The sequence below is a fragment of the Electrophorus electricus genome, chromosome 11 (genome assembly GCF_041902795.1).
Source record: "Electrophorus electricus isolate QZ-2024a chromosome 11, ASM4190279v1, whole genome shotgun sequence".
NCBI lineage: Eukaryota > Metazoa > Chordata > Actinopteri > Gymnotiformes > Gymnotidae > Electrophorus > Electrophorus electricus.
Genome location: NC_137507.1, coordinates 9618577 through 9630000, shown reverse-complemented (window position 1 = coordinate 9630000; position 11424 = coordinate 9618577). Strand labels below are relative to the sequence as shown.

The following is an 11424-nucleotide window of genomic DNA, read 5'->3' as shown; positions in this document are numbered from 1 at the left end:
GCGTGTGTGTGTGTGTGTGTGTGCGTGTGTGCGTGTGTGTGTGTGTGTGTGTGTGTGTGCGTGTGTGTGTGTGTGTGCGTGCTGCAGTCCTGGCAGTCCTGTGCAGAGGGAACCCAGTCCCCCTGCCGTTCCACGAGGCCCAAAGCGGAGACTGTACAGTGCCGTGCCTGGCCGAACCTTCATTGCCGTCAACTCACACACTCCGCAGGGTGAGGGTGAGATCACACTCAACCGCGGGGAGAGGGTCAAAGGTCAGTCTGTCTTCCAGTGTGCTAGGGTCACCCCTACACAATTTTCCAAAACAGCTTGCCACTGGATATGCTTTTATAATAACCAAATAGTTTATATAGGGCATAAATCCATATACATAAAATAAATTTAGGATTGTGTGCTATTTGCATGGTAAATATGAGAGGCATTAGATTTATTGATCTTTTTCCTCTGCTTTTTTTTTATTGAAAATTGTGTTTTGTAAAGATTTTTAAATTGATTTGGATACAGCTTTAATTAACAGATTTAAACAATCCATATAACTACATATGTAAAAGACTTAATATTTTGACATGTCATGCACCGCCTACAGGCCAATAAGTGCAACAACACTTATCGCATATGTACCTTTGAATAACTGTGACTTATGAAGGCCTGAGAATGCTCTGCAAGATTTGGGACACCATGTCTGACAGTCGCACTTCTCTCCCAGTGCTGAGCATAGGTGAGGGAGGATTCTGGGAAGGGTCAGTTAAAGGACGAACCGGTTGGTTTCCTGCGCACTGCGTAGAGGAGGTGCAGCTGAGACAATACGACCCACGGCTAGGTTAGAGCACAAACACATGTTGAAAACATCCACAAAATGTATTTGTTTTATATTTCATATTTACAAAAAGATACATCTGGGGATGCAAATTGTCTGATGTTATACTGTAGGCAATTTGAATTTTTCAGTATCATATTCCAAAATAATGATTAATGTGTAATTAACAGTATCATTCAGAATTGTAATATATAAGTGTCACATTCGTAGTTCCTACAAGGGCTTTGTTTTACAGAGACGAGAGAGGACCGCACGAAGAGGTTGTTTAGACACTACACTGTTGGCTCCTATGACAACTACACCTCCTACAGGTACACAGGCTCTCTTTGCTTGCATTGTGTTCTCGAGATTGGCAGAAGCATCATGGGTTTCTACTGACCTGTGCCCATCTCCAGTGATTACGTAATAGAAGAGAAAAGTGCAACACTGCAAAAGAGAGACAGTGAAGGATTCGGCTTCGTTCTACGAGGGGCTAAAGGTCTGTTATTATAACCACACGCATGCACGGCCAGACACACACACACACACACACACACACACACACACACACGCACACACACCCAGACACACACACACACGCACACACACACACACACGCGCACACACACACACACACACACACACACACACACACGCACATACACCCAGACACACACACATGCACACGCGCACACACACACACACACACACACGCACATACACCCAGACACACACACATGCCCAGACACACACACACACACACACAGAGATTTGTCTTTAAACTTTGTCAGGACATATGTATTAATGTAGTATACATAAGCTATATGTAATATGTATTTTCCAAACCTCAGTGACTGAAATGTCCAATACCTTTTCAGTATTAAAGAATGTGTCATATAGCAATTGGTCCTGAAAATGTGTGTGCAAACATAAACACGTGAGTGCCAGTCACATACACCTGTCTGTTTATGTTCCCCCTTATCAGCTGAAACACCCATCGAAGAGTTCACACCGACTCCTGCGTTCCCTGCCCTGCAATACCTGGAGTCAGTGGACCTGGAAGGCGTGGCGTGGAGGGCGGGGCTACGAACCGGGGACTTCCTTATAGAGGTGAAGGGCTATAGGTGTTCAATTGCTGCCAATCCCAGTAGAGAAGTGCTATTGGTTGATGTGTCCTTCTGATCCATCTGTCCCCGAATGCAGAATGCAGATTAGATCTTAAGAACTTGTTTGGTGTAATTAAGGTTTCAGTTAGTGAAACTTGTAGATTCGTAAAAGGTTGAAGTCAGAAAATGAAAGACATTTCTATCTTTCTTGCAGGTGAATGGAGTGAGTGTAGTTAAAGTGGGCCACAGGCAGGTCGTTTCCCTGATACGGCAGGGAGGGAGCCGTCTCGTTATGAAAGTGGTGTCAGTCACGCGCAAGCCTGACACTGGAGATGTTGTTCGCAAGAAGGGTACATATCTACACACACACACACACACACACACACACATCCACACACATAGCCAATTTAAACACACACACATATCCTCACACACAGACAATTTAAACACACACACGGAGCCACTGACAGTTCACCTTTAAGCATTCTGAATTGCTGCTGTGTATGAAAAGTGCTATACAAATACATTTGCTTTAAATTCCTTGTTTATTTCAAACCTCAGTGTGGTTAAGATTTTTAACGCAGTGCTACTCTGCTAAACTGTGTAATGCTGTGCATCTCTGCTAAACTGTGTAATGCTGTGCATCTCTGATAAACTGTGTAACGCAGTGCTACTCTGCTAAACTGTGTAATGCTGTGCATCTCTGATAAACTGTGTAACGCAGTGCTACTCTGCTAAACTGTGTAATGCTGTGCATCTCTGATAAACTGTGTAACGCAGTGCTACTCTGCTAAACTGTGTAATGCTGTGCATCTCTGATAAACTGTGTAACGCAGTGCTACTCTGCTAAACTGTGTAATGCTGTGCATCTCTGATAAACTGTGTAACGCAGTGCTACTCTGCTAAACTGTGTAATGCTGTGCATCTCTGATAAACTGTGTAACGCAGTGCTACTCTGCTAAACTGCGATCTTCTTTCATACCCGATGAACATTCAGCTCCTCCACCTCCCAAAAGAGATCCAAGCACTAGCCTGACCCTGCGCTCCAAAAGCATGACTGCAGAGCTGGAAGAAATGGGTACGATGCACACACACACACACACACACATACACACACACACACACACACACACACACACACACACACATACACACACACACACACACACACACACACACACACACACACACACACACACACACACACACACACACACACACACACACACACACACAAATACACACACACACGTGCGCACACACACACACACACCCACACACACACACACACACACACACACACACAAATACACACACACACATAAATAAGCATACACATACACATGGACACACACAAACACAAATACGCATACTCTCACACACACACACACACACACACACACACACATACACATATAAATATATACACACACACATAAATACACATACATATGAGCACACAGAAACATAAATACGCATACTCACACACACACACACAAACACACACACACACACACACACACACACACACACACACACACACACACACGCCGACACAGATCTTTTTCCTTGTCCTAGTTGGCTGGAGATGAGGGCTGTGGTGGGTGGGGCTGTGGTGGGTGGGGGAGGGGCTACTGTATTTCCCCTTTACTAGCTCTGTGCTACTAGTCACTCAGGGATACAATACAAGCTATTTTCTTCTGAGAGAATGTGTTCATTATTTTTGTTATTGCTACGCTCAATGTCTTTGGTGATTTGCATCACCCATTCTTTAGCATTTGCATTCTTTTGTGTCTAACACTGTAACATCAGTCCATGAAGACATTATTCCCAAATCCAACCAGCTCTCCCTGAATCTGTTAGCCTCTCCAGGTCAGTCATAGCACTGCCAGGGTATGATGTTTTATTTTATGTTCCCCTCTTCTGGCTCAGTTATGCTACTTCCTGCTAATTGAAAGTTGTGTCTTATAATCACGTTCCATAACTGAAGCTTCACTTCACAGTCAAAACCTTAAGCGCTCGGATGAGCTCAGATAGATAGAGTGTGAACTGCAGGGACACTTGCAGCGTTGAAGAATTACACAGGGACCTGAAGTGATTATTAACGTGTGTGAATGTGTGAACTAAGAATTACATACCAGCCCCCCCCCCCAAAAAAAACATGTGCACTGTCAATTACACTAGAAATATTATAGAAATATAAATAGAATATATAAAAATCTGTATAAATGCAAAAATAGTTTTACATTCTTGTTCATAATGATTTTTGAGACAAAAAAATAGAAAGATGTGGCCAAAATTCTACTCTTACATTTAACTATAAGCCTGTTACATTTTCCCCTAGTAACAATATTTATTGTGACTTTGACAACAGTACTTCTCATGATATATGCTGTACAGATTTAAAAAAAAATTTAAAGAGCTGGAAACTGCATGTTTTCACAAAGCATATTCACAAGGATTATTGCTACCATTGCAAGAAAACTACAATAATATGATTGCATCTTCAAACTGACGTGAATGCAGTCCATACCACTATGATGGAAAAAAATAACCGCTTTTTAAACAGTCGTAATAGAGAGACGAGCCCTAATTCCCATCTACATGACACTGGACAGCCCTTTCTCGATGAAAACCAAACTGAGCGTCACACTTACACCCTGTTGATCTCGTGAGACAGTCTCGAATATGTTTTTCTGCTTCTTCTTCACAAGCTTCCAGGAGGAGGAGAGGAGGTAAACGAAGCCCGGTGGTGTTTGTTGCGTAGCATGGCATGTTGTGGGGCCATTCATCTTCGTCTTGCTTCTGTGTGATGTAGAGTGTAAAGTGTGTGTACGCATTTGTGGGATTACATGCCCTATTTTTGTGTATATTTGACTTCCAAATGGATTTAAGGAAGGGTTGTTTGTGAGGTTTTATTGGTGTGTTTGTTTCAGGTAGAGGTTTTGGTTGGTGTCGGAGTGTGTTGGAGTGTGTCTGTTTTAGAGCGGGGTTTTTGGTTGGCGTTATTGAGTGTGTTTGTGTGTTCCCCTCACAGAGAAGCTGGATGAGATGCTGAGTTCACCGAAAGAGCCTGTAGTGGTGATGAGGACACGGCCCTCAGAGCCTGACCCCAGAGTAGCCACTGTGAAACAGAGACCCACCAGCCGGCGTATCACTCAGGCTGAGATCAGTGTAAGACACACACACACACATACACACACACGTACACAAACAAACACACACACATACACGCATGCACGCACGCAAGAGCACACACACACACACACGCACACACACACACACATACACACATGCACACATGCACAATTTCAGATGATAATAGGAACTTAAACTGTATTTTCTTATGTTGTATTGTGTGTGTCTGTACATTCGTGTGTGCCTGTATGTGCGTAGTCTCTGTTTGAAAGGCAAGGAATACAAGTGTCTGCTGGAGTGTCTCTAGGCGTGGACAAAAGCCACATGCAACTTCCGCGAGGGATGTCCAGAACCAAATCCTTCGGTATGTATGTCCCATACACATTCACACAGTGGACTTGCATGTAGTCCTGTATTTGCTGTAACACTTGCCATGAAATGTGTTCACACAGATGTGTTTATACTTGTGTAAGTCTACATATCTAATGAATATTATTTTGTGTAGGTGCACCAGAAGATGAGAGAATTTCCGCCTTGATTGGTGAGCATCGGTTTCCCAGAAGCTCTTCAATGACTGACAGCTTCCGACAAGACAGCATCCCGCCCCCTCCACAAACCGCACCTCCTCCCCCTCCCACACCCTACTTCCTGGACTCAGGTCCTCCCCCGTCATTCTTGCCTCCTCCACCCCCAACACGTGCAGCCAATCAGAACCGCTCAAGCTTCCGGCCAGGGGCAGAACCTAAGATCCACGGGCCCATCACCACAGACCGCCAGAGGAAAGCTCGCTCGATGATTATACTTCAGGACACCGCTCACCTGCCAGTAGAGCCTGCCCCTATTCCCAGGCCAGCAACGCCTACCTCTGGGGCTGTTCCACCTGAGCGTGGTCGGAGGCGTGGCCAGGCCGTGGAGAACCCGTATGCCAATGTGGGCCGGCTCAGCGCGGTCTATACCCCTGCCAAGCCCCAACGCAGAAAGAGCCCATTGGTCAAACAAGGGCAGGTAGAGGAGGGGGCATCCACCCAGGCTGGCAGGGATCTGTCCCCCTTAGGAGGGGCCCGGATCCCCCACAGCAGCCGGGCAGAGCAGTTCCAGCAGCAGGTGCTGTCCGAGAGGGCCAGGATCACGCCTCCAGGGGCTCGTCGCAGGCCCAGTGTGTTCCTCTCCGTGGAGGGGAGCACCACAGAGCCTCAAACCACTCCCTTACTGTCCCAGTCGCACTCGGTGGACGAGCTGGCTGAGCTTCCTCCGCCAGCCCCCATGCTTTCTCCCGGCCCTCCACCAGGGGGCTCCACTTTTATACATCCACTCACAGGGCGGCCTCTGGATCCCTCATCTCCCTTAGCGCTTGCACTGGCCGCACGAGAGCGCGCCCTCAGTGGCCGTAATACGCCCACGCCCACGCCCACTCCTTCGCCATCACCCACTCAGGGCAGAGCAGTGGAGAGACCGGAGACAGAAGGAGGCGTGACGCCCCCTGCTCCTCTTGAGGCCCCGCCCTCTGATTCTTGGAGGGAGGAGCCTGTCAGCATCACAACAGAAACAGCCAGTCAGGTGACCAGCGGCAGCCCAGGATCTGGGCGAAGCTTGGAAGAGGCGCTAGTGCCGCCTTCTGTGCAGATCCTCCAACCCGGACTGATGGACACAGAGCATAGCCAGCCAGCGGTTCCACCTTCTATGCCTTCACCCGCCCCAACCCTCTCGAACCTAGCAGGACGAAGCTTGACCATGAGCTCAGAGGAAGAAGCGGAGCCCTACACAGTCACCCTGCCCCCAGCTCTGCTCTCATCCAGCGATGAAGAGACCAGGGAAGAACTCCGCAAGATTGGCATCGTACCTCCCCCTCAGCCCTTCGCCAATGGCCTTTTAATGAAGGAAGCTCCCAAAGCCACTCTCAGCATTTCTCCAGGGGCTTCACGTCCATCCATAGCCAAGACCTCTTCTGGCAAAGCAAGTGATTCCACAGCAGACTCCGGTGTGGAGGACCCCCACATGGAGACCACTAGTACTGTTTCCACGGTTTCCAGCATGTCCACTTTGTCCTCAGAGAGCACAGACTCTGCGCACGGCAGCAAGCCACGTTGTGGGGTGGGGCGTGGCCGCCCCGCCCATCTCAGGGACCCGCTACTTAAACAGTCATCAGACAGTGAGCTGCTTCCACACCCACCCAGCACAGGCCCCGCCCGCCCACGCTACCTGTTCCAAAGACGCTCCAAACTCTGGGGGGAGGAGCCCAGGGCTCAGGTGGCTGATGACAGTAGGCCTGCTGCAATGGGGGCAGAGTTACTGAGTAAAGACACACATTCTCTAGGGGAGGAACCACCAATGGGAGCCCCGCTCGACCCTGGCAGAAGATCACCTGTCGGAGGCGCCAGGTAAGACACTCCTGTGAGTCACACAGCTATCTGCACACATTTGGCCTGAACAGTTCACAAACACTTGCATGAATCAATTTTTTTCTGTATCTTAAAGTAACACACGACACCACTGTACACAGCTGTTAGTCTGTTGAATTCCGTCACACACCCCTTGTTCACACATCTCATTTATCGCATAACACACCTGTGTGTGTCTCTATATGTCCTTGCAGATGTGAGGAGAATGGAGAAGAGTAAATCGTAGGTTTTTAGCTCTGTGGGTAAAAACAACTATTCGTCCAACTAACTTTCTCTTTCACTAAAACTCCTTACTGCGGCATTATCTAATGCTGCGATTTTAAGCACCGCTCTTAATTAATGTAGTATAACAAAACCATAACTGGACTAATTAACCTGAGCTCTTAAAGCAACACGTATATGCTGTATATTTGCACGTTATTCCAGGAGCCTGTCTGCATAAGCATATTGCACTATTTAGGGCAGTAGTGCAGGGTCGTATTTCACTTAAACTCTAACTGAGGTAGGTTTCAGCTTTTAGCTGATTTCAGAAATCTTCAAAGTACAGGCTGGTTTTTATTCGAAAAGCACAGATAACTGTTTAAACCAGTAAATTGTATGCCCTCCACAGAAAAGACTTTTAGCACATAAATCTGATGTCCTGTATATTTTCAGTTTTAGTGCTGCACTTACTCCTGCACTGTGACTGACTTCGGTATTTTTGGTTTCACTGTCTGACCGAAACGTCCTCCCTCCCAACCTCCCGTTTCCGCTGGGCAGACTCTTCAGCAGTCTGGGCGAGCTCCACACCATTTCTCAGAGGAACTATGGCACCACATTCACCATCCGCCCCGGCAGCCGCTACCCCGTGACCCGCCGCACACCCAGCCCTGGGGCCTCGTCGGAGCGGAGTGAGCCCTTGGGGCCCGTGCGCGCCTTTGGCCCCCACCACCACCACCAGCACCACCACCACCACACCATCCTCAAGTCGTCCAGCCTGAGCCTCCCGCAGGAGCCCAAGGAGGTGCGCTTCGTCATGCGTAGCGCAAGTGCCCGTGCACGCAGTCGCTCCCCTTCCCCGTCGCCCTGTGCCTCCCCCTGCCCCTCCCCGGTGCTCGGCGGGCCCCTCCTAGCCCTGCGGCCCTTCAGACAGCGCCCCCTGGCACTGTGGAGTAAGTATGACGTGGGTGAGTGGTTGGAGAGCGTGGGATTAGGAGAGCACCGTGCACGCTTCTTGGAGCATGAGATCGAAGGCGCCCATCTGCCTGCCCTCACCAAGGACGACCTGGCGGAACTAGGGGTCACACGGGTGGGTCACCGTATGAACATTGAACGCGCACTCAAACAACTATTGGAGAGCTAAGGAGCCTGAGAGATTAGAATACAGTTTTTTTTTAAATCCTTGCCAAACTGAACCACTTTTATTTGCAATCCACTCAGACCTCGGCTATTAAGTCCTTAGGTTTACCCAGCCTAACCTTTTGATCACTTTTCAAAATGTCTCTTACAACTAACACACAAGCTCTCCACTACTTTCTACCCTACTCAACGAACCTAATCTAATCTAACACCGGGCTAACTTTCAAGCAACACCCCTAACGCTTAAGGCTTATTCAACCTAAAGTTTATATCCAAACTGTAGAACTGTTGCGCTTGTGGTCAGCAGCTACAGTTTAAAGGTTTATGTGATCTGTATATTTGCCATGTACACCACAATGCAATTGCACAGAACTGAGAGAATAGCCATCTTCTACTAGCACGATTGATTTAGTCAGTGGAATTCCAGGGAACGTCCAGGAAATAAAATATACCCACACTGGTATAGATGCCATACTAGAAGATGGAGAGTAGAGGGTAGCCATAATTCACAATTAGGAATTGGGAACAAGAAAGCCTGTCAACTTTTTTCAATGACAATGCTTCCAGGTACCCAGGGTTTACAGTTTATGATATTTATTCACAATCTTGTCTGTTCTTGTGAACAACAACAACAACAACAACAACAAAATGCCATGCTGGTACCTTAGGATTTCATACTGCAACTGAACTTGGCATGTGAGCAAACATGTCAGCGTGTGGAAGAGTCAAGCGACAATCTTCCCTTACAGGTGCAATATGTGGTGAAAACCTCCCTAGCAGCCTTTTGCTTGCAGTCGGCCATCGTTTTTGATAACACAAACTAATCTTTCTGTGTGTGAGTGTTTGAACTGGTTTTGTCATCCTTTATCATCTAATCAGTTACTCCGTGATGTTTAGAACGATGCAAAGACGTTAGTAGCATCAAATTTGGTTTTTAAAAGTACACAGTCCCAGAGGAGGAGCTATCATAGACACATAAGTAGGAGCTAAAAATGTCAGTGACTCTAGTTTCTTTTTTTAATGATGATTTATGATGACATCATAACTTAATTGTAAAAAATCCCACATAATGCACCTTTAACCCTGATACAAACTTTCGTAATATGAGTGTGGCCTTGAGATAATACTGCCGCCATCTAAATTTGATAAAGAAGAATATTTTCGGTGAATACATTCAATTTTATATGTATATGATATATATGGGCTTATATATTCAAAGAGAAGAATGTATGAGTGTTAGCTGATATATTTGTCTTATCCCTGTGTGATTGTGCTCATTTGGTCATATTTTATCTTTGTTATATTATATTGAATATTGATTAATGACTCAAAGCCCAAACATAGTTACTCTCTCCCCCATAGTATTCCTTGTGATTTCTTAGATTGAAACTATTTCCGGTAAAGAAAGTACATTTCATAAACATGGAAAATTATTTAAAAAATGTTGAAACACCCTTTGGTTTGTCATTTATGAATAAATGTGAGGTAAGATTGTATACTGAGTATTTATTTAAAGCAGAAGCACTTCAATACTATGGGGAGTAGGTAGCACTATCTTTGTTAAATTTTGTCTTCTATATGGATTAACAAGGTAATTTGTTGTCATGATTTAATACTGATATGTAAAATTTGATTATTGGAATGTTACTTTGTGTAATTGCTACACTGGGAATTTTATTCTTATAGACTTTGGTTGAGATTTATTGAGCACAAAAGTTATGCTACTTAAGGGCTTACACAGTAATAATCAAAAACCATGGTCATTATTAATAATGTTTTTATGCAGATCCATGCAAATGTGAACTTACACATTTGGACATGCAGACAGGCACTTTTCAGGAAAGAAGAAAGATATTTCTATACCACTGTTTTGGCCTTTCATTAAATATCAAGGCATACAGGGTTAGATATTTATCTATCCGAGCCATGAATTTCCAACAAGACATCGAGGGGGTCTTAAGTTTTTTGGGGATAAAATTCAGTGTGTGTAAATGAAGCTAGATTTTCTTGTAATGCTGTGTGAACTGTTGGAGTCTAGCCGTTGGTGTCCAAGGTTAACACATTATTTCTACAAATGGCCATGAAATGGCTAACACTGTTTTTTGCAGAGGTCCGTGCCCGGCACAGCAATGTTCTTTAGCACTCTCTATTTCCCTGACGATACTACAACAGTTTAAGAGTTGCTTATTAACCGGAACAATTAAGCATAGTGCTAAATACAGTACAGGCCTAGCATCAGTCTGTCGTCAGGATGCTCACACGTAAGTCAAGAGACTCACACATGCCTCTCATCCAGATGATAAATTTGCACAAAGCGGAGGGTGCTACCGTTTATAAGCCATCTGCATATGACACTGCTGTTCCCCCTCGTCATCTCTTCTCATCAAATACACACAGAATCCCTCTCCAACCCAGGCTAGACTCATCTGTGCTTTACACCTCGCATCTATACACAGCTGCCAACCTCCGTATACAGTATGTAATGCCCAGGAGGATACAGATCACCATAGTGACAACTGCTGAGTTGCCGAAGTCCAATTAACAACTCAAAGGATCCCGTCCTTTGGACTTTTGATGTTTTTGTATTCGTTGTTTAAATGAAGTAATTCAACGTAGAAAGTCTGAACTTGTATGCTTTCAAGAGAATATT

General features: G+C 45.7%; 1 protein-coding gene across 15 annotated transcripts in view; it reads left to right on the top strand.

The window, feature by feature from the left end:
* The window catches only part of shank3b (SH3 and multiple ankyrin repeat domains 3b), a 22227-nt gene extending 11957 nt beyond the window's left edge, over positions 1 to 10270 (top strand). For 6 of the 15 annotated variants that reach the window (XM_035528741.2, XM_081722709.1, XM_081722710.1 and 3 more), the window contains 12 exons: positions 88 to 251; positions 704 to 817; positions 1050 to 1125; positions 1210 to 1292; positions 1779 to 1903; positions 2114 to 2249; positions 2897 to 2977; positions 4614 to 4634; positions 4937 to 5073; positions 5296 to 5401; positions 5543 to 7415; positions 8196 to 10270. In XM_035528741.2, coding sequence (XP_035384634.1) covers positions 88 to 251; positions 704 to 817; positions 1050 to 1125; positions 1210 to 1292; positions 1779 to 1903; positions 2114 to 2249; positions 2897 to 2977; positions 4614 to 4634; positions 4937 to 5073; positions 5296 to 5401; positions 5543 to 7415; positions 8196 to 8778 — 3499 coding nt within the window. In that variant the 3' untranslated portion in view covers positions 8779 to 10270. Of the gene's footprint in view, positions 1 to 87; positions 252 to 703; positions 818 to 1049; positions 1126 to 1209; positions 1293 to 1778; positions 1904 to 2113; positions 2250 to 2896; positions 2978 to 4613; positions 4635 to 4936; positions 5074 to 5295; positions 5402 to 5542; positions 7429 to 7630; positions 7679 to 8090 lie in introns of all 15 variants that reach the window. The other 9 variants (XM_035528743.2, XM_035528744.2, XM_081722708.1 and 6 more) reach the window with 7 other exon arrangements.
* The last annotated feature ends 1154 nt before the right edge of the window (positions 10271 to 11424 follow it).